General features: G+C 39.1%; 1 protein-coding gene across 13 annotated transcripts in view; it reads right to left on the bottom strand.

Moving 5' to 3' along the window:
* LOC122333798 (cAMP-specific 3',5'-cyclic phosphodiesterase 4D) overlaps positions 1 to 23,882 on the bottom strand; it is a 153,403-nt gene that overhangs the window by 8,619 nt on the left and 120,902 nt on the right. For 8 of the 13 annotated variants that reach the window (XR_006248678.1, XM_043231582.1, XM_043231586.1 and 5 more), the window contains 6 exons: positions 18,239 to 18,430; positions 17,029 to 17,091; positions 11,890 to 11,926; positions 11,411 to 11,487; positions 11,228 to 11,277; positions 6,206 to 6,318 (listed from right to left, as the gene is read on the bottom strand). Coding sequence is in view for 12 of the 13 variants with exons in the window: in XM_043231582.1 (XP_043087517.1) it covers positions 6,206 to 6,318; positions 11,228 to 11,277; positions 11,411 to 11,487; positions 11,890 to 11,926; positions 17,029 to 17,091; positions 18,239 to 18,430 (532 nt within the window). In the remaining variant the exon portion in view is untranslated. Of the gene's footprint in view, positions 1 to 6,205; positions 6,379 to 10,488; positions 10,503 to 11,227; positions 11,278 to 11,410; positions 11,488 to 11,889; positions 11,927 to 17,028; positions 17,092 to 18,238; positions 18,431 to 23,882 lie in introns of all 13 variants that reach the window. The other 5 variants (XM_043231584.1, XM_043231590.1, XM_043231583.1 and 2 more) reach the window with 2 other exon arrangements.

Genomic DNA, 23,882 nt, shown 5'->3' with positions numbered 1-23,882 from the left:
TTAATGTCATCTGTCATTATTAAATCCTCTGAAAACACTGTGTATATACATTATTTTATTATATATATATATATATATATATATATATATATATATATATATATATATATATATATATATAAAATAATGTATATACACAGTGTTTTCAGAGAAAAAAAAAAAAAAAAAAAAATATATATATATATATATATATATATATATATAAATTAAATTGCAAAAATATATATAATAAAAATATATGCAATGAAATATATAGAATTTCTGGGTTGAATTAATAGAAATTTAAATTAAATGAAATAAAATAAAAATGCTACCTTTGAAACAATAAAATAATTTTAGATTTAATAAATATTTAATGCTCATTTATTTGCTGATTGGGTTTTTTTTTTTATTTGTGAATAAAATCTCCTTTTTTTAATTGTCTGATTCACCCTATAAAAGAAGATGAACCCATATTTGAACCCATATTTGCCAGGACTAACAATGCATATTATCCTTAAAGTCTTGCACAATAAATGCAATAAATAAATAAATACTAAAACTAAAATAAATTAATCAAATTACCGGATATATCTCAAACTGAAAGCAAGTAAATAAACAAAAAATAACACACGGATTAGATAAATACAATACGTTTAAAAATCTAGGATCACTTTCTATAAAAAATAATTTCTCAAACAATAAAATATGTTTAAATCAAATAAATATTTAATGCACAGTGATTCACTTGATAAGACTACTGGCCTCTTTTCTCTCATCAACAAATCCGATGACAATCAAAAAGAGGAAGTAGTTAAACTTCTCAGACTGTAAAACAAACTCCTGTTTGAGTGTAAATATTGACCTGCTGATAAACAGGGCCCAGGTAACCTTCTCCTCCATTCTCAGATCAAAGGCTAATCAGAAGTGGGTGTCTTTGATGACACTTGTGAACTGCAGAAGGGAATGAAAATCTGAAAATAAAACAAACTGTCTGGAACAATACGCCAGCATTCATATGGAGATATCGAGCCCCATGCAAGCATGACACGAGGCTTTTATGTGGCCAGGGGAGATGCTCTCATTTGAAAAACAAATAATAGATCAGTGGCTCTTTTATGAAAGCAATAGCCATTGGCCGGATTTGTTTGTGGCTGATTTGAATATGAACCCGAAGCCTTTACCATGTGCCATTGATACTACATTATCAGGAGAAACATGAAGCCTATGCGGTGGCGTTTTACGTCAAAGTATTTCTTTATGCAAAGCAACACATTATGTGGTTCATCATAAACAAGGAAATAAAGCTGAAGAGAATCGCTGTGTAAGTCATTTTATCTTTGTTGTATAACCAAGAACTTTTACTGACATGCTATAACCTACTGAGCAACACTCAAAAACAGTGCCTTTACAATCATTATGTCTGAAAATACATTTTAGACATTTTGTTGCATAAATGCATGTCTGATGCTACATATAAAAACTGGGCAATATATATATATATATATATATATATATATATATATATATATATATATATACATTTTTATTTAATTTTTTTCTCCACTGGTTTTGATAAAGAATGAAGAGTCTGTCAAAAATACTAAATGTTAAAGTTATTGGTATTTTAAAATCACACATGATTTTGGTTTGCTCTTAGTTGATCTGTATGTTTATTTATAGCTTGTATTGTTATTAGTCGATTTACTATGATGAGTCACTTTGAAAAGCTGTTTCGTAATTCGCAGCTGTTTTTGCACTGATGGCATTCATTTATAAATAATTTAATATTTTGGTCACATAAAAAAAGAAAGAAAATAAATGAATAAATAATCTAATATTTTCGCCATTATTACAATGAAAAGTGAATTCAAAAATAAATTTAAAGAAATAATTATGTAACTTTATATAGAAGACATTTCTGGGTTGCATTTCCAGTAAAAAAAAAATGACTTTTTAAATATGTATATATACGCCGCAACATCATACTGGTCTAATTACCCACCACTAGTCTTACTGAAGACTGAGTGACATGATGGAGCAGTAATAAGTGAACATGAAACAGGATCCTACAGTACAGTGGATTATGATTAATTATAGACTTGCACTAACTAGAGGCAGTGTGGTCGTGCCATAGGAAGAGTCTGCTGCAGGTTGAGGCCAGTATCATGCCGATGGAAACAAGGGGGAAACCTCTGACCACACCCTAAAATCTGCCGGGACCACGTTCATGCTCGTCATCAGAAAGGCAAAGCTATTTCTGGAGATCTAATTATCGCCACGTCAAGTTTTATTGGGAACATGCACACTTATAATAACACATAATTCCAAACACATCTGACAGATACTAAATGCATCCTGGAACTGGATGAACCCCCACGGCTTCAGTGAACAAAAGGGCTAAATCTGACGCAGGAATTTGAAATTGTTGACGCAAAAATTGTAGCACATTATGTGTCTGTATGGCTCCTATGAAGGCCGTTTGTTCTCTTTGGTGAGGTAAACAGAGCTCTGTGGTTTTCTGTGAAGTAGTCTGGTGAATTCTGGCTGGATCTGAGGCCTTTAGCTGGGCTCGCACAGGCCTCGTGTGGCTTTGATTAAAGCCGTCGGCAGACTCTTTGAGTAACGTTCAGGGTTTTCGTGCTTTGTGGCCGCCGCTTCAGAGAGGACCAATGGGACGCCAAGGCTTGACCACAGCGCGCGTGCAGGATCCAAATCATTCAAGAAAGCCACGGGCCACAGATACCCCCTCATCCCATACTCCGAACCCCCTCCATAACCCATATGTCTCATTTTCCTTCTGTCTTGCTTCCCTTCGGCTCTGGCAGGCCTAGGGCCTCGGGTTGTGGTGTGATGTTTCATAGAGCCTTCATGGAGGGGAAGTTGGATACTTTGGTAAATCCAGATCTGCTGTAAGGGGAAGTCTTTAACTTGGTACCATATAGAAAGATAAACATATATAAATATTTTGTAATTTGTAACACATGCTAGAGATAAAGATCAAAAAAAAGTTTTTTTTTTGTAGATTAGATTATTTTTTACTCTTTATTTAATAACATGATATATTATTATTATTAATTCAAATTATTTATGTACTTTACATATATATATATATATATATATATATATATATATATATATATATATATATATATATATATATATATATAATTGGTATAAATGTAAAAATATAAATATTTTTATAACAATATATATATATATATAATATTAATATGAATTTACATTCATATTTATTTATAGATTCATATTTTTTATATATATATACATAATATATTTATAATTATAAATATATTGTTATAGAAACTAGATATTTATTCTATATATTTATATGTATAGTTATATTCATATATTTATATACACACAATTATTTACAATTATTCATTATTTATATCATGTTTAGTATATGTAATAAATAATCAAATATGACAATATCACACATTATATATTTACATGCACATTTATATTCCTGCAATGTTCATATAACATAAAAAATAGATTTATAATTCAATATTAATATTGCGATCTTTGATACGGATCAAGTCCAACCCTTGTTTTAAATTTGTGGAATCATTTAGTAAAGTAACAGCACACTCTGCTCATCAAGACACATGATTTGAGGAATCACAAACCGTTTTATTCTTAAGGTTAGGGGTTTGTTTAAATCCATCAAATCCTTTAAAGCGGAGCCCTTAGTTTAGGGATTATAGGATTATTTAGTTGCTGATGTTGGATTTACTGTTTTCATAGTCATTGGGGATGACTCTGAATCTTTATATGCCTCTAAATAAATATTGATACCAGTATAAAAGTCTGTCAAAGGGTACACAGAATCATTCAGTGTTTCAAGACACAATATAAGTTATGCAATAAAGCAGCCAGAGATCAGATAACACACTCAAATTTGCATCTGTTACAGAACGCAGTTCATTTCTAAGCAACGTCTTAATTTGCATCGTATTATGATGATCAGGTATGCGTGTATGTGTTTCATATTTGCTCTAGCCGGACCAATCAGAAGCCAGCCCTCCTTCATGGCCCCTCAGTCTCTCCTGCCTGTTTTATGGTTTGTTTTTGAATGTACTGAGCATGCTCCTGAATCACCGGCATAGGCCTGCCACGCTGCATACTGATGAACAGAATACCTACAGTACACACACTCACACACACAGCAACAACATGCCCTCCCTGTCGCTGCGCAGACAAACAGGCTTGTGCAGGATCCCACATGCTTGCAGTCGCCATGGCGACGCAGACAAATCGAGCCCTGCAGTGGGCTGAGAGACAGCGCAGACGATGCACACGTACCACATTCGGCACAAAGACACCCAGCCGAAAGGTTAATGAGGTCCGCCAGCAAACATTACAGCATCTTAGCGGCTCTCTGCCCAAACACGCTTATCTGGGCCTGAAATGGTAAAGCGCATTGTGACAGATACGACGACGCTGATGCGGTTACGTCACTAGCATGAGTCTGGTTCTGCTGTGTGTGAACGTTAAAACCCTCATATATGCTGCCGGGGGAACCGTGATGTCACACCTGGGCTAGTTCAGACACGCAGGCAGCTCATTCTAGATCAGCAGTGAGTAACTTACAGTACTCAACTTCTGCATGTATGAATGAGAAGAGTGTGCCGTTACTTTACCATTCAGTCAGATGCACCGCTTTCCCCCGCCAGAGGTGAAACTTTCCACAGATGCACACTGAACTAAGCTGTATTGAGAGCAGGATTTTGTCTTCAGACACACAGCAACTATAGCTGCTACTACACACTATACAGTTACAGCAGACAGTCAGCGACTGACCTAAAACCAGTTCTACGAAGACTGTTTTCTGTCTATTCAGCAATGAAGTCTGATGATACGGCGAGGTTATGTAATCAGCATCACTGTAAACAGTTTGCATAATGCCCGCAGATTGTGAGATATTAAAATAGTTAGCAGGAAAAAATAATAGATTTAAGGATATTTATATGTCAACACTGTCTAATACGGGATGTTGCAACAAACATGTTTACATTTCACAGTTTGAAGATGTTTGGGTCAACAAAACACATGTACAAATAATATATATAACTGTTTATATAAGTATACTTGTATGAAAGTAATTTGACGAGGATCATTAATAATGTCCTTACTTAACGTATCCTTGTACTGTAATACAATACTTGGGATTAGAGGTTTATTTAAATTGCTAAGCCTAAGTATTAAACTTTGCCTGTGCTACAGACATGAATGCAACCTCAAACGGTCAGAATATGCACCTTTTGAATGATAAAACTTATCTACTAACCCAAAATCAGTTAACCACCATGAAACTACTTAGAAATCCCCAGAAAACACCTAGAAATCACACAGCAACACCTTTGCCCCTGTCCAAAACTCCCTACCATCATAACAGAGTTTTGCTCATGCATACATGTTTTCTTTTTAAAACATTTTAAGATCCATTTCATGGAACAACTATTGAAACCACAAAACCCAACTAAAGACATTGAAGGTTTACATGGCAACAAACATTGTATTAGCCAGTTCCAGTGTGAAATATGATTCATGACCTTCAGTAAAAGCGCACCTTCCCTCGTCTTAGACCCGCACCTAACGCATAAACCAAAACAAGACCTCTATCCTATATTTCCCTATCCCACCCTCCACAAAAAAGGAATTACAGGGAAGCTTTGCAGGAGACTGCAGTCCTGGGCACAGCGGCGTGCAACATTAAAAGATGCCTGTGCAGTCATCAGCAATGCTAAACACGAACCCCAGCAATCTGACCTCCCTCCTACTAAAACAGACCCACGATTCCAATGACAATGATGCTTCAGTCTGACTAAAGGTCTTCCAGCATGGGCTAGAAGCATTGGCCGTTTCTACTCACGCAGTGAGGCAACAAGCATTTGATGTTTTGATAGCGCATCGAGCCGTCGGATGGATGCGTGATGGACAACCCTGACTCACAATCCTGCACGTACATGACTCGTGTGTGTATCTCCCTGAAACTGCACCCCCCCTGGGGCAGCCATCTTGGCTCTAACGCTACCTGATAACGTCTCCCGTCTGCGAGCCGACAGCCCTGCCAAATCGCACCAATTACCTGAGCTCCCCTGGGCAGCGGCGGTAATGACATTAAGTCAAGGGGAAGCCCTTGGTTCTTAGCTCCCCAGTGGAAAATACCATGTGTTAGGTGGGAAGTTGAGCGGTGACTCACCTTGTTGGAGGCCATCTCGCTGACGGAGTGTCGGGTCTGCAGGGTCTCCAGCTGGTCCAGGCACCAGTCCAGCTCCTCCAGGGTCTCGGTGGCCAGTTTCTGGTAGGCCTCCTCTGGAGGGAGACAGGGAAGCGGATGGTCAGTTTTGAGGCGCTTGACCGGGCTAGCTGATGCTTCCCGGACATCGTCCACGTCGTACACAGCCATGCTGGGATGTCCGGGGTGGACACATGGGTGACTCTTCATGCTGTGCTGAAAAGATGTAGGCTAAAGGATCAAATACAAGCTTCTCCTCGCCCCCTGAGCCGGTCAACGTGATAAAAACCGAGTCACACCGCTGTCAGTCCGGCCGTGCAGGGCTCCTGGTGTAGAGCGCACAGGAGCCCCATGCTCCTAGAAAAACAAAACAGACACACACATACGAGCACAGAGATTCCCTTTTTTTAATCCGCTTCTACTGAGTCCCAGCGGGTTGCCTGAACAATCCCATGTCCTGGTTTAGAATCGGACTCCTCCACAGGTCCATGAACTTCGGAGGATGTATTATAGCTGACGCTCTGTCTCACAACAAAAGAGAGAAAACGCAAAGGGTCTCCTCAGCACCTCCTACCGGCTTTAAACCCCCCCCCATCTCCAGACAGAGACTCCTGTATGAAGAGACAGGCTTTGCCCAGCGTTCCTGGAGAGCTCAAGCCACAGCAATATCCAGAGTCATAAAAAAAAGAGCTCGCACAAGCGACACAGTGAGAGAGCAGCGAGGCTCCTCAGCTACACAGACATGACATAGGAGGCATTGCTTTACACAAACACGAGCGGCTTCCTGTGAAACCACAAACCTACAGAGCTGGAGAGCACGACGCAGCGAGAGACGCAAGATCTGGACCGGAGCGCTGGAGCAGGAGCATCCCAGCATCCCTGCAGACACACTTCTGTCAGCAAAAAGGGGCCAGATCTCTGTTACAAATGTGTATTAAAAATGCATGCTGCAGTTCTGTCTTATACGTGACATGACCGGGGACTAGAGTTTCACAACATCTGACAGGAAGATCAAATTAACCACAACATGTGTTGTACATAAAATGTATAATAATGCATACTTAAAATTTTTGTAGCAGGCTGCATTCATTTGTGTTTGTGCCATGAATCACATCCAAAATAAAAATGTATTGTTTACAAAACATGTGTTTGTACTGTGTATACTTATTATGTGTACATAGATACACAGTGTATAATTGACACACTTTTCATGTATTTACATGTATACAGTTATATTCATATCATTTATACATATATTTAATATATAAACAGCACATTTGTCAAATATACACATGCATGTTTGTGTATTTATATATCCATAATAAATATACACAGTACACACATATATTCTGTAAACAAAACCTTTAGTTTTGAATTTACAATTGATTGTTTGACATATATATTTATATATTTTATTTAACTTATTGATGCACATTTTTTAAAAACGTTAATATACAACATAATGATGAAAACTAAAGCTATCTATCTTTCCATCTATCTAAAACATTGATGTTTATTCTCATATATATATATATATATATATATATATATATATATATATATATATATACAGAGAGAATGAAATATTATTTTTAAATGCATGAAATGTGATTTCCAACTGTAACATTACAGATTAACAGTAGGCGTCATTTTATCAGTAATGGAAAAAAAATGATCAGTAAGCAGTATTGGTAATTGCTGCATCAGTACAATGCAAGAAAGACAGCAGATAGTATAAGCATGCAAGTATATATCTAAAGCAATAGCAGCTCTAAACAAACTGAGTAAACGTGCAACACGTCTCATCAGCAGCAAACAGCCACATCCAGAGTCCGATTAGCATCAGACCGGAGGAAGATGGCAGACCTGGCTTTACTCATGACAGACAGATTGCTTGAGATAGCTGCTGCTCTTTCATGTCCCAGAATGCTCCTGGGAGGTTGTTTACTTCAGCTGTATGCCATTCCAGCGCAGATTCATTCACTGAGATGCTGGGAGATTACGTGACCGTCAATCTACACAGATTACGACTAAAAATTAATCCTTGTTACGGGACCAATGCTATCCATTCAGGGCCAGATTTCATTTATTTATTTTTTTTCATAATCCTGGATTATGTCAGGGCTGTGCAGTTGTGACTAGTGCATTTTAAACCTTAATCTGCGTCACAGGACGTGCATATGTTCATACAGCACAGACGATAACAACTGTTGCAATTCTACTCGTGTGTGTTGAGTTACACAGAGGACAGCTAAAGTTACAAGAAAAAGCGTTCATCAAAAGTGTGACACAATCACAACATGCACTTCAGAGGTCACGGGATCTTGGTGCTTTTGTTATGGGGCAACCTTTAGAGGGCTTTACTGAGAAAATGTGACATGCAGCTCTGCATGTGTCAGCGCTGTGCACGCGTTTGCTCAACCTCTGACTCACACGCTCGGGTCAGCAGCAGCTTTGTCTATCATAATTCAAGGGTTAGGGGAGAAAAACGTCTCACAAGCCCCACAAAGAAAGAGAAAATGCACAGATGAAAGGTTTAAGAAGGGAGAAGAGCGGCAAAATGGGGGAAAGGATCACATCATTCTCTCCGCCCCAACCCCCCCGTTTCTTTAGCCCTCTCCTCAAACGGCTGTCCAATCACTCTGAGGAGAATTCAAGAGCAGGGGTCCACTGTCCTTGCTGACAACATCTCCTCTGACGTCAATGGCATTCTTCTTGTGTTCAGTGCGACACCAGAGGACGGCCCCTCAGAAGCTGCTGTGACTGAGAGCAGGACTGGGCTGCAGTCAAACTCTGGAGCGGATTCCACGAGAGAGACTGAGCAAACACTCTCTGATTGGACGCCAGACAAAGCTACAGTTTCGTTTTGGTGCTTTTTGGTGCATTCCTTGGTCAAGAAGTATCTAGGTCATTTTCTGACTCAAAAATATTTTTAAACCATCAAAATGGACTGAATTTGATGAATAAAATGATGTATAAAACTATACTTCATTCAGCAAAGATGCATTAAATTAATCCAAAGTGACTTTTAGAATGCTACAAAAGATTTCTATTTAAAATATTTTTTGTTTAAATCTATTTTTGCTATTTCATATAATTCTGAAAAAAATGCATCATGATTTTCACAAAAAATTAAGCAGCACAACTTTTTTCAGTTATGTGGTACTATTCAGAAATGTTTCTTGAGCAGCAAATCAGCATATTAGAAAGATCTCTGTAGTATCATGTGACACTGAAGACTGGAGCAATGATGCTAAAAATATATCAAATATATTTATCTCAATGAAACAGTTCATTTAATTGAATATTTATTTAAATATATTTTAAATTGAAGGCACAAACAAATAAATATGACTATAAAATTGCCTCCGATTAAACTGTTTGCTTTAGTAGTGACTGAATAAATGACAGTAAACCCTTTTTCTATATGCAAAATGTCCAAACCTGATACTTTACTGCAAAATTCAAATGAATTGAAAGCACATCTTAGCGGTGGCCTTTCTCTAGTAAACGACTGACCCATATAGTTCATCAAACATCACACAAGCAGGTCAGAGCCGTGCGATAGGCTTCAGATAAATCACTCAGAGCCAGCACCTGGCCGTGCTAGATGCCAAACGGTTTCTGAGAAAACCCCTCAGTGGGTCAGCGGTCTTGAAATACGCAAGACCTCTCCAGTAATAGCGAGAAAGCAGCCGTGGGAAACAGAAGCCTCGGGCTGACGCAAATACCTTCAGAAAACCAGCCCGAGCTCACCTAGACGTCACGTCTGGAGAGGAGCCCCTGTGAAAAACCAGGTCATTCTCGTGAGACTCTGACTTTTTGAGATGCTTGTACCATCCGCCGTCGGGTTGCCAGGCAACCGCTGTCGTATCATTAGAAAGCAAGAAGCGGCACCTCTGTGTTTTAAGCAGCTGCTATATTTAAAAGAAGCTGATAATGGACCGAATCAGCAGGTGCCGCTGAGGAAAGTTCAACTTTGATTTTATTTTTTTTATTTATGGTCTGAATGCACAGTTTGCAAGTGCACTAAACTGGGGAAGCGCTGACGTGAGTTGTGCACGTTTCCATATCTGACATTTGCGTGAAGGACAAATGATAAGCGAGCGTCTTGATTGATGGACTCATCTTGCGAGTCCCAGCAAGACGCCAACACGTGCTTTCCCCGAACTGGAAGCACGTCTCTGGCCGAGCATGAAAGCGAGATGGCGTGCGTTTGTGAGTATCATGTCAGATTGGTGGGCTGCCAGCTGCGCCACATCTATTAATAACAGCTTTGCGCAATTCGAATGGGGTGAAAGATTCACCAATGTCAAAGCGGGTTATGTTTACGTCTTCTGAAAGACGTGTTCCTCATGCATTTGCATGCGATGTATGGACACAAGCATGCGTACATCCAAAGACTACGCCTATATGTGCTATAGACGTCAGATGTATTATCAATAATATTATTACACATCAATTGCATGCAAAGGAGGACATAATTATACATAATTAAACCAAGGAAAAATATAAAAAACTATCTGCCTTTATTATATACACAAACGCTTAGGCCACACACTCCATCTCTATTCTACAACGATGCAGGAAAGTGTATTAAGTTGAATGCTATCTTTGCAAAATTGAGCAGCCTTGCTGAAAAAAAGAGGATAGGGCTTGAATGAAAGGTGTTCTGTCGCTCCCTAGAGGTTTACAGCGGCTACGACAGGCCTGATCAAGAGAACCAAATCCAACACAGCCAACACTAATGAGATCTCCATAACAAAGCCCTGTGCTTCTCGGATGTTCTCGTCATAGTAACTGTACATGTGTGTCTCCTCAAACCGTATTTAGATACCAAAATATGCAATCAAAGACGTAAATATAAACATTTTACTGTATGAATGGGAAATAAGACGTAAAGAAAGAGAGAACAGCAATACACAGTTCAGTGCTCTGAAGTCAAGTTACTGTTGCTTTTGAAAAAATAAAGGGAAACCATCTCACCTGTGAAGGAGGCCTTTGAGAGAGAAGGCTGATTACACATAGGGGATCGCCTGTGAAAATTCAGCACAACAAAAGCAGAAAGCATTATAGATAACAAAATACATCAGATGCGTGCAGTCTAAGTATAAGGTGATTTTCCTCTTCCGTCAAAAAACGTTTGTGATGACCGTGAACTGAACTCACTTGTTGGACGTTCGATCTTGCTGGAGGTTGGTCAACGCTGCGAAGTTATTCCGTACCGTCCTCAAACTAGCCAGCACCTTCAAGAGCAAAGTAAGACAATGCAAGAGGTCACTTACGGTGAGTCTGTAGCTTAGTTTTATCCGTCGCATTTAATGCAAAATTAATATTTAAGTTAGGACAAACATTTCAGTTCTGAGGCTTAAATCACACATGGAGATGAGATACGTCAAAAACTACCAAAACTAAATTGTGTTATTAAATAGGACGAAAATAAACATCTTTTTGTGCTTAATTGTTAAACATTCCAAAAAATCTTTAACTTTGTGACTATTTATTAAAAAAAAAAGTTTCTTGCTAAATATCTTGTGTGGTACGTAATATTACGGAAGAAAGAGCTTCATGTTGACTTTAACGGTGAAGAAGGGCCTGGATGAGATGTGTCCCAGAATTCACCCTGAACTGCTTCCTGTGTCACTGACCTGTGCAAACGGCGTAACGATGAGGTCATCTCCATGACTGCAAGAGAGCGGAGAGAGTCAGAAAATCAGCAGTGTGACACACACACACCTCAGGTACACAGCCAAGGAAAATGATGGCTCTCTTAACGCGTGATACGCATGTTTATAATGTTGCATGCATTTGTCATAACAAACGAACCATATCGTTAATGAAAGTGCAAATTCTTTTTAAAAAAAGATCCGATTGCATGATATTCTTAGGTTTGGTCCTTCAGGAGGAGGTAGATATGGTTTGTCTGTGTGACAAGAGACAACAAGGCAGGGACACGCTTGCATTAATGCTTTCAATGCTAGTGAATGTTCACTACCAGTGTGTGGACGACCACCATTCATTCAGATCTCAGACTTGACGTCAACACATTCGGTTAGCATCATACATGCTGCTCATGTCTAATGTTTCTTCTTTTTCCACCAAAAGTCACTTCAAAATTGTTAATTCCACTGAAGAATGCACAGAATACTCGAGTAGTATTTAAAATACAGGAAACTTTGATTATGCAACAATAGCAATGATAAAGATGCACGAAGAAGTCAAGAACAAAAACATAAAAGGCAAAAATGAGAGGAAACAATCTGCACGAACATTAACATTTCCATCAATCACTAGTAGATCCAGATGTTCACTGGTAAGCTGCTCGTCTACAATAGACTGCATTTTTGAGCATCAAAAGCCCAGTTTGAGTCATGCTGTGTCTGACTGGGTACTTAACCTGATACTGAGTATTCACTAGATACGCAGCAGTCTGATTTGAAGAGAAAATGTGGTGTGAAATGATGAAAATAATGTAAAAAGAACTACATTTCAGTAAATTCCTCCTTAAACTGTTGGATGTGTAACACACCGGGACATGCATATACTTGCAACACATTTCCTGTGTCCATCCATTTAAGATATTATGCCATACAATCTATATGTTTTCCTGCTATTATGAGATACTTAACGTTGAATACAACATAATTTGTACATGATGTGACACAGACCTACAGGCCGTTATCACACTTAAGCAAAAATTGCAAAAAATATAAATAAATAAATAATAGTAATAATAACAAAAACATTTAAAAAAAAAATAAAAAAATCATTGTATATCAGTCATTTTAAAATCATTAATCTGACAAAAAATAAATAAAAATAAAGATAAATTAAACAAATAAATAAAAACACAATTTTGTAACAACTACATGTTTAAAACAGCCCAACAAACCAGTCAGTAGCAAAATTGTTTTATTTATTTCCATGCCTTTCTAACAGTTTTTCACGACCGTAGGCACAGAAACCCGAGTAGTAAACCTGTGTGAATTCCTCTTTGACCTGTCAGCAGTCTGCCTTCAATCATTCAGGCTCATTTACACGTGGAAATGCAGTTAGTGAGCGGCAGCAGGACAGCGGCGGCGGGGACTGAGCTTTTATGCTAGCATGTTGGGAGGAGTTGGAGGTCACGTCTGGATTTCTGAGTAAAGAACCAGACCCTCAGAACAGCCCTAAACAACACGTACCCTCTCCGCCTGTCATCCGGCTGGCTGAAGAAGCGTCCGATTTCACGCGCGGTCCGTTTCAGCACGTGCGTGTCGCTGACGGTCCTGCGGTTCAGCATGATGCCGCGTGTCTGTACGTCTATGTGTGTGCATGTATGCATGACGGCTTCCCTCGGCGCTACATGTCCCGGAGGAAAAGGTCAGCGGCAGGCGTGTGTAGCGTATCACGCGCTCCCATCCAACCGCTGCAGTATGCATGAGCGCTAAACATAGCACGAGGCCACGGCTTCGACAAGCTGCAACAACCTGCTGCCATTTCACAACCGACAACCTGCTCATTTTAAGAGTTTTCAGCGCAGCTTTAACCGGAGCGGGAATGTGAAGATGAGAGCGTCCAGATCACGTGTGTGAACTTCAGACGAACCCCACATCTGTGTGTGTTTCTGATGCTGACAGCGTTGCAGGGAGAGGAGAACTAACTGTGGTTTATCAGCGCTCTGCTCAGTATGCTGAGACTGCCAGACCTTTCAGAAGAGCTAAACGGAGAGGCAGCGGGCAGCTTATCAAAGCCGTAAGTTCAGCGGAAAACACAGACGGCTCTTTGAAAATATCAAGAAATAAAACAGGCACTCAGCAATATTAGGCCAAAAACTGTATGTTTGGCCAGTGCATTGTACGATATTTATTTTGTTTTGTGTTCATGGCAAGAACATTGTAAAATTTGATTTAAAAACGCAAATAAGGTAATTACCAAATACAAATTTTTAAGAGGTTAAATAAATGAAGTAATAAAAACACTTCATTGACATGACCAAAAAATGGTACAAAAATTAAATAAAAACAATTTAAAAATAAAACTAATTTAACGTTAATTCTAACAATAGTTAAAACTAGTATAATAGTATAATTATGGTAAAATAATAATTGGTAATAGTATTTTAATGGTACTAAAATAAGGTACAAAAAGATCATTCAATAAAAAAAAAAAAAAAACAAAACACAAACAATTTAGTGACATGATTTTATAAGATTATAAAATAAGATATATTTTCCATGACTTTCCAGGCCTGAATTTTTCACGAACATAAGAACCATAAACTAAATAAATGCACCTTTAAAAATACGTATGTGATCCTGGACGACAAAAAGAAGTCATAAGGCTAAATCTTCTCGAAAGATTTCCACTGAGATATGGTTTGCTAGGACTGAACAAACATTTGTCTGAGACACAACTATGTGAAAATTTAAGTGTACAAAACACACTAAATAATGAAAAAAAAATCACCTTTAAATTTGTCCAAATGAAGTTCTTAGCAATGCATATTACAAATCAAAAATGAAGTTTTGGTATATTTACAGTAGGAAGTTTACAAGATTTCTTCAGGAATCATGATCTTCACTTAATATCCTAATGATTTTTGATCCTAATGAAAAATCAATATTTTTGACATATACAATGTATTTTTTGCTTTTACTGCAAATATACCCCTGCAACGTAACACCTAAGTTTTGTGGTCCAGGGTCACATACATGTTTTTAGGTGACTAGTATAGCATACTAATATAGTCTGACTGTGAATCTGGCAGTAATGAAGCTCAAGAGGGCAATCGTTTTCTTCAGGTTTTCTTGAAACGTGTCAGTAAATCAGCAGGCTGCTGCTAAAAGCACTTCAACTAGCTTTACCAGTTTGCTTCTTAAGTACAATTGCAAACAGTTGCCCCATCACACTTGAGCCAAGAGAGCAAACTGACCCCAGATATAAGACAGTCTGCGTTCATGCTCACTTTAGCACCCCTTGTGGCAGCACAGAGAACGCAAAGCGCATTTGAGTTGCATTATCGGTTGTTTTCTGACATTCTGGAAAGAAGCGTACCTAGAAGCATACCTAGAAAACGTGTGCCTTAAACTGAAAATGAATTATTCTTTTGAAAAAAAAACTCAAACGTGAAGTGAGATTTGTGCGGTTGAAATGTATCAGACTTTCCAGAAGTAATCATTAGAGTACATTACGAGCAAGATGGCCGATGTACTACTACAACTCCAAGAGCAGTTGTGACGGTCATCAGGTTAATATCAGCAACCGACATGATATTTCCTGCCATTCCGGGTTGAGAATGGATTCTCTGGCGAAATGAAACGAAGACGCGTGCCCGCCGTCCCTTTGGGACTCTATATAATGCATGAGCCGGTGCGGGGTTACATAGAGAAACGCTCCGAGCTCGCAAGGATCAGGCCAGAGAGAGGAAGTGCACTGATCTGACAATTTCCTGTGATATCATTCATCGCCGTTTCATTTGCTTTAGCTATGCGATCTGGGCTCTCTGATCGTTCTGCTGTTCATGTGCTTGTTTTATCATGCAGACTGAAGTGATATTATTCAGTAATTACACTGCTATTCTGCTCTTTTCTCATATTCCATTCCAAAACATAGATGAGGGAGCAATTTAAGGAGTCAGGCTTCAAATGTAAATGTTATCCCGAAAGATAAGTGGCATGCAAAAACTTGAAAGGTCTTTAATTTTGGACGGAAAAACGCATGCCTTCTGAAATGTGTTAATGCTTTAATTATTAATAATTATACAATTGTGAACGTATAAAAAATAAGAAATTGTTACGAATACATTCTGTTTAAATGTTTATAACTGAAAGCAATTATAATATAAACATATATAGTACATTTATATATTTTATATATTATACAAAAAGAAGAGAGCAATTTTGATTAAAAAGTACATTTAAATATATATATATTTTGAACATATATTTAATTATCTGTCCATTTTTTTACATTTTGCTTATTAGAGCATAATTTCTAGCTTAACAAAATCTATTGAAATCAAATGTAAATCAACGTAAAGTGCTCAAAATCTGCCCTTATGAGTTTCTATTTTAGTTAGGATGCTGTCTTAGAAGGAAGCAATAGGCAGTAGAAAGCTCACTGTGTTTTGGAACAGCACTGTTGGCTCCCCCTGTCGTTAGAATGTGACGAATGCAGCCCAAAATCTAATTCATCAATTTCAACATTTGACGTAAGAGTTCACAAAGCATCCATCTCTCTTAAATGTCAAGCATTTTATTGCTTATTAGATCAATCCGCTGAGAACATTAAATTAAGCGACACAATGCATTCACGGTGACTGGAGGAAATAATAATGATAATCGTCACATGTGCACCTCTGAACGACCATTATCAGTGTCACATGCAATGCAGGATCATGGCAAAGATGGAGACTGAGAAACACGCACTCGCACACACAGACAGACACACACACACACACACACACACGTCCAAGCCACAAGCGGCATGTCATCCGAACTTCGTCTTCTCCATGCGATTTTTCTCATGACGTTCCCTAACAATCTCACAACACACAGAGGTTTTAATGCCCAGAATCGTCACCCAATCAAATCAACCTGAAAATAATGTTTTTGTTGCCCCATCGCAGGTTGATTTGATGGTCATTCTGCGCATTAAATGGTGAGGGTGTAAGGTGAGGGTTCTCAATGCATGTGAGACCGTGATGCTCGCGTCTACAGGTGAAGCAAGGTGATGCAGATTAGACAAGCAAGAGCATTCCTTGAGAAAGAGCAAGGCCAGGAGCTGCCGTTAGGACCAGAACTTACTTTCCACTAATAACCGGCTCAGATCTCCGAGAGACCAGGCCCGGCCTCGGCAGGTGGTTATTCCTATCGATAAGGACACAGGTTTGTCAGACAAACACACACACACACACACACACAAGAGCACATCACACACGTCGCTTCGTCTGCCTTTGTGGTTTGAGAAGTGGCTGTTATGAACGACCGTGTCTCTAAAGAGGATAGCGGACCGCTAAAGAGTCATGTGAGTCTCTCTTGGGTTCTTCAGTGACTTACATTCACTTTTTCATATTGTGTTAAATGAATAGTTCACTCAAAGATCATCTGCTCACCTTCATACCAATCCAAACTTGTTACTTAATGTGTACTGTGGCTATCAAACTCCCCAAATAAGAAAGGCCATATACATAAGCTTTGATCAAGAAACAAACGGGGAATCTTAGCCAGCATTAACTAGAGATCAGTTTCACACACAGCTATCATATGACTTTAGTTGTATTGACATCACATTGATGGTGCTTTTATGGTGTGTTTTGTAATATTTAAGACATTTTTTATCATTATAAATGCCTTAACTGTCACTTTTGAGCAGTGCAAGTCATCAATAATAAATAAAAGTGTTCATTTCTTATTAAAAAAGTAACTATGTAATAAGGGTATGTAAAGAGTCTTATTCTCTTCAGTGTGTGTGACAAAAAAAGAGAAACAATGTAGACAGAGAGAGAGAGAGTGACATTAGTCATGTGACCTGTGGGCAAATGACATACAACTGGTGACCACACAAATGTACACAAATACACACACACACACACACACACACTCAAACAACAGGGAACCTTCAATGTCATCAATGGACGAAACAGCTGAACATCTATGTGGGCTAACTGGTCTTTTTAGACCTGTAGTTCTATCTGTTTTGAGAAATTATATCAATTCAGGTCACAGAAATTATTCTTGAACTCTGGAAACGATATATATATAGATAGATATATACACACACACACACACACACACACATATATACATATATTTGTGTGTCATGTGTGTCAGTGCATGAACATTAATTAAATTACATTGAATCACAACACAAGCACGACATCGAATTTTTAGTGTGCTCTTGCTCAGAAAGAACAAAAATATTTAAAAAAACCCCCCCCAAAAAACAGAATGATTCAAAATTAAGTAAACGCTTATGAGAGAACGGCACATAATTTTAGACAATTCTAACACTCACATGTCACTGGCGATGGAGGAGTTTCGGGACATCGACTTCGGTGACAGGTCATAGTCGCTGTCGGAGCGGTAGAGGAAGGATTCCCTCCGCTGGCTGTGCACAAAGTTGGCCTGAAGGATCAGGCCCGAACCCGGACTCGTCATGGGATCCAGGGGACTCCGTCCTGATGACGTGCCATTGTCCACGTCAAAGCTACAGAACAAGAAAAATACTGACGTTATGAAATAATAATGAACAGGAAGTTTCGGCAAAAAATAGAGGGCTCTATCTGGGTTTGATGCAAAACATTTCCCAAGCAGCATCCAACTTGGTTGAAATAAAAATGTATCATATATAATATGTTACAAAAGTTATTTAATTTATTAAAATACAAAAAATACTTTTTTTAAATATTGATGCTTCAAATTGTACTTAACTATTTACTCTGTGTGTGTGTGTGTGTAAATGTAAATATAATACTTAATGCAGGACTTATAAATTAGTTATAAACAAGCAACAGAAGGACTCTTATTTTAAAATACTATTAGGAGACAGAAGATGCGGTCTTTCAACCATCTACAACATATTATAATAAAAACAACAGAAAGTAAAATCATAAGCAATCGTTTGGCATAAATGTTCTGAAACCATGAGTCTGTAGAATGTGCAACAGTGGCACATTTCTACATTGAAACATGCTGCGCTCATATTTATTCATTGAAATCCCAGCGATTTGACATTTAATAGGCTGTAGAGTGAATCCAAATGTAAGATTTCTTAAAATGATTAAGACTTTTTAACGGCTAAAAACTTTTTTCAAGACTTTTTCGTCGAGCATATGCTCCTAAATACATTTTACAGTTTGCATGCGAGCAAACCCCTAAAGGCCCCACTCTTCACCTGGACCAGAAGGTGGACCGGAGAGAGCATGTTGGTGAACACATGGGGACAGCCTTACCTAAAGCTGCTTATCATAAAGACCTGCGCTAGCAGTGACGGAAACGCAGGGGTTTCCCTCTCAGTGACGTCTAGAGCACAGGTGGACACTGTCACTGGCTTTAGCCTCCGTAATCCCGTCTATTGTGTTATCCGCCAGCTAATCGCCCCGGTGAGGTACTCGTCACGTCACTGGTGGTGATTCATCAGGTGACCGAGTTTCCCCCGCGAGCGTCCCCGTTTGAAACCACAACAAATCCCCAGTGACTCACTCCACACGTCTCTCTGACCAGTTTAAAGATAAGCAGAAGTTTCCTAGAAAGCCTGAATAGGTAAAGCAGCCACGACACGGGGATCTGGAACACTGCGCGCGGATGAGGCGCTCTCGAATTACAGGAAGTCGAACAAAAGAGCATGCCTGTTTGTATCACAGAGACAGACGTGTATTCGTGCACATACACCACCCATTTCAAATCCCAAGAAGCGTAAGGCCTGTCCAGCAAAAAATGAGAAGCAGAGGAAGAGATACAGTGATAAATGACTATCTGTAATCGCGGGGAACAAGCTTAAATTCCTCTCCTAAAAAGGATGAGAGCCGTCAGCTCGGTGAAGATCTAAACGTACCTACAAGTTTTGCTCGCTAACGCAATCCAGACCGCTGCACGTTTAGCGAAACACTCATCCAGATTCTGTTACCAGGTTCACTGAAGCACATATAAACGGTGTGATGTACAATGAGAGCTATCCTCACTAAAGAGAGAGTTTATAGAGTGGCGTGACTTTTGAGGTCTGTGAGCAAGAAACTTCTTTTCCTTCCTGTTTTACACTTTTGCATCACTGTTCTCGAGACGTGAGAGCTTGTGCAAAAATCACAAGCCTGATCCAAAACTAAAAAAATATTTCTAAAGCATTTAAAGCATCTCTTTCTTTCTTTCTATCTATCTATCTATCTATTCAAACATCTATCACACTGTGTCTATCCATCCGTCAACAGGTCATGTTCATCCATTCTTCATTCCATCCATAGCATCATATCCATCCATCCATCCATCCATCCAGTCACCCATCTATCCATTCATCCATCCGTTTATCGGATCATATTCATCCATTCATCAGTCTATCCACAGCTTTGTATCCATCCATTTATAATCCATCTATCACATCGTATTCATCCATCTGCCTAATGGATCATATTTATCCATTCATCAGTCCACCCATAGCACTGTATTCATTCATCCATCCATCCATGTACTGTATTATATCTGTCCATCTATCCCATTGTATACATTCACCCATCTATTTATTGCATCGTATCCATCCATCCCTTTGTTCTTCTATCCATCCAAACTTTCTTCGAAAACACTTTCTTGCTGAAATTAAAGTTGAAATCGTGCCGCCTGATTCAAATTTGAATTACAATGTAATTAAAAGGCATCCTCCCTTCAGTTCTGAACGCTGCACAAGCCTGACTCGAGAGGCATGATTCAGTGAGGTCACTTAACATCCATGAGAGTAAACGCTCAGGCTGACTGACCTTGAAGAGCTGGTGATAGAAGAGAGATGCGGAAATCAATGACCTCTTGTTCTGCAGCCAGATGCTTCAGTGTGAAGTCCTGAAAGTCTTTGCTATACAATTACACGTTAGGCACTTTTCCCCTCACGTCACGCTACAGTATAGTAAGATCCTAACCTTTGTCATTTTGACATGCGTGACTTCTGTCCGCTGACCTTCTCAGTGCTGTTCTGCAATTTAATACCAAACATTTGCTCAATTAATAAGACAAAAATAAGAGGCCAGGGACTCTCAAATGCACCAGCATGGTGAGCATCACTAAGCAAAGCCCTTGATGGCTAGTGACGCACAGCAAATGAGACATTGGGGAGACTGGAAAACCGCTCGCTTTTAGGTTCTCCGTGGGACGTTTCTCCCACAGCGGGTCGTGTCCTGTCCTTTTGTGGGATTTGGTCTGTTTTGACCTCCGATTCATGACGAAAGCCACAGTGTTACATCAGTTCCATTAGCACGCTATCATCCTAATGCACTTCTGCATAAGTGCGAGACCCCACGGGTGCGTAAAGATACCTGAGCCTTAGCCGATACTGTCGGAGTAGTGTATTGTGATACGTCCTCCAGAGGAGAGCTGGAGGGACAGAACGGATATACCGTATTACTTCTCTGCCTACTCTAATAACCAGCCCGCAACGCTGTGAGAATACAACCGAACCAGTCTGAAGGCTATTTAACTCCAATAGTCACCATGGGAATGTGTACTAAACCAAAGCTCACCGTGATTGGGAAAGGATATTACGTGAACATTTGCTTAGGCACTTTAACCACAAACATGCATGGATTGGTGCATTTACTTGAAGCGTCGTTCTCATCGCATTTCGTTTCAGTAATTGGATGTTTTTCCTAGTGATGATGAATGTTCAGCAGGAAATAACCTGATTTTATCCTTTGGATCTGATTAGATTGTAAAAAAGCAAAAGATGTCTAATGTTATTTTCCCCAACCTCAGGCACTTGGATAAGTATAGTGGAAAACATTTTTATATTTTAATGAAAGATGCCGTAAACGGTTTTTAAAGGTAACATGATCTAATGAATTTATTTCCAAACCATATGAATTTCATGTCATTATTAAAGGCATGTAAGAGCTTAATCACTTTGCAGCTTTCTTATTGAGCATATAAAATCTTTTGATTTTATTGCAGAATACAGATTTTCAGTGGGGAAAAAGGTGAATAAAAACAGTTTATATGAATTCTGAATATCTTATTCTGAATATCATTCAATGTAAAGGATTTATTGCACAATTAGAGTCATTAAAATACATGTTTATAATGTTTTTAAATGTTTCATTTTATTTACTGGTATTTTACATTATTTCTGAATATAATGAAATGGGCTATTAAAAATCTATATTTAAATATAAATAAAAATGAATTTATAGAAATTAAAACTGTTTTCAGTACTTGAAATTAAATTGTTAAAAAAATATTAGATAAAAAGATAATCAATGAAAATTAGAAATGTTTCTTAGGCAACTTAAATTTAAGTACTAAACTGAAATGACAAACTAAAACTGAAGTTAAATATAAATATTTTAAAAACTAAATGATGAAAGAATGATGCTAAAACGACAAAAGCACATAAAATGACAAAACGTTGAACTAAAATTAAACCTTATTAAAACTATAATATTACAAGCAACAAAATAACTCTGAATGCAATTTTCTTCTTTTCTTTTCAACAGTGCCGTTTTGACCCAGTGCAACTTGAGCTGAACTGTCCCTTTAAACGTAATAAAGAAAGAATATCCCTCCAAGACGTGTCTCACACATGCAGCAGCAGCACACACTCTCTGAGAACTCCTTCATCCAGCAGCCGACCTGACACATCCGATCTGCTTCACCAGACGTCATGCCGAAGGCTTAACGTCACACGCGGCCCACATCAAAGACTGCGCAGCGTCACAGAGCAGCTGCACCTCTTCCCTTTTAAGGCACCGGGGTCGGCTAAGTTTGGGGTGCGCTGGCAGGTATCTGTCCACCGGGGCCCCCGTCTCAGAGAGGCTGACGCACGACAGGGGCCCGGGGTTCCTAGAGGGCCCTCTCTAATTGGCCTGACCGCCAACTGCAGGCACGTAGACGACAATGAGTTTATTTATAAAAGGTGCCGAAGACGCACGGCGAGAGAGAAAGAGAGATGCCCTTGGCCTATTTTGGCAGAGGTCGTCCCCGGATAGATCGCAGGCAGGAGACGGGTCCAGAGAGACAAACGCGGGCGCACGAGGGGGGCAGAAGTCGTTTTAGTGACGTGCCATGAGGCGACAGGATGCACTTGCGTCTTTGTGAGCGCGTGCAATGCGGCCCGCTGCACGTTTCCAGGTCAGAGCAGGCTGACGGTGTGAGCCGAGAGGAGAAAAGAGACGTGCACTGGAGCATGCTGGGGCATCTGTTCTTTAATATGGTCCTGCAACAACACGGCTCACACTGAAGAAGTCACCAAACATAACGTGAAACACTGAGCTTTACCAGAGCAGCTGGAAGTAAGCATCATTAATGCGGGGTAATAACCATTGAGATGTTTATTTTGGCGGTGGAATGTGTGAGCTATTGTGGTCTCTTGTGTTGTGAAAGGTCTCTAATGGCACATTTGAAATTTGACTCAAGCTCTCGACTGACGGGATTATGAAAGGCCGAAGGACCGGTGGTCAGCGCGGAGAAAAGAGCCACATCTTTCTATGGGCAAAGATATTTTTACACCGCACTAATGCCACAGTTATGTCAGCCAACAACAGCCAACTAGACCCACTCTCGTACACAACAACTATCAGTAGTCATCTAGACCTACAGAAACTCATTTCTGTCTAAAAAAATCGACTATTTCCTTTCTTGTTCCTGATATTATCGTGAATGGTTCATTAGTGCAAGCTATTCCATATAAAAACTGCTCCGGCTAAACAACTTTCATTTTCATCTGACGTCACCAAACCTTTGTTTTTCTACATCAACTTCAACCACCTGAGTCTATTCTGGTATGTGACGCCCACTTTTTGCAATCCAGTCAATTCCGGATAGATAAAATGGGTCCCGTTCTGCGTTATTTCTTGTTAAATATCCTGTTTTGCTCAGAAAGGTTTCAAGTTGATTAAACAATTGTTTCTATTTTATACCAACCTAGTAGTGATTTAGCAGTGATGTTTTTAATATATGTTTGTATATAT

This window comes from Puntigrus tetrazona, unplaced genomic scaffold, assembly GCF_018831695.1.
Source record: "Puntigrus tetrazona isolate hp1 unplaced genomic scaffold, ASM1883169v1 S000000396, whole genome shotgun sequence".
Classification (NCBI taxonomy): domain Eukaryota; kingdom Metazoa; phylum Chordata; class Actinopteri; order Cypriniformes; family Cyprinidae; genus Puntigrus; species Puntigrus tetrazona.
This window is presented reverse-complemented; position numbering and strand designations above follow the sequence as displayed.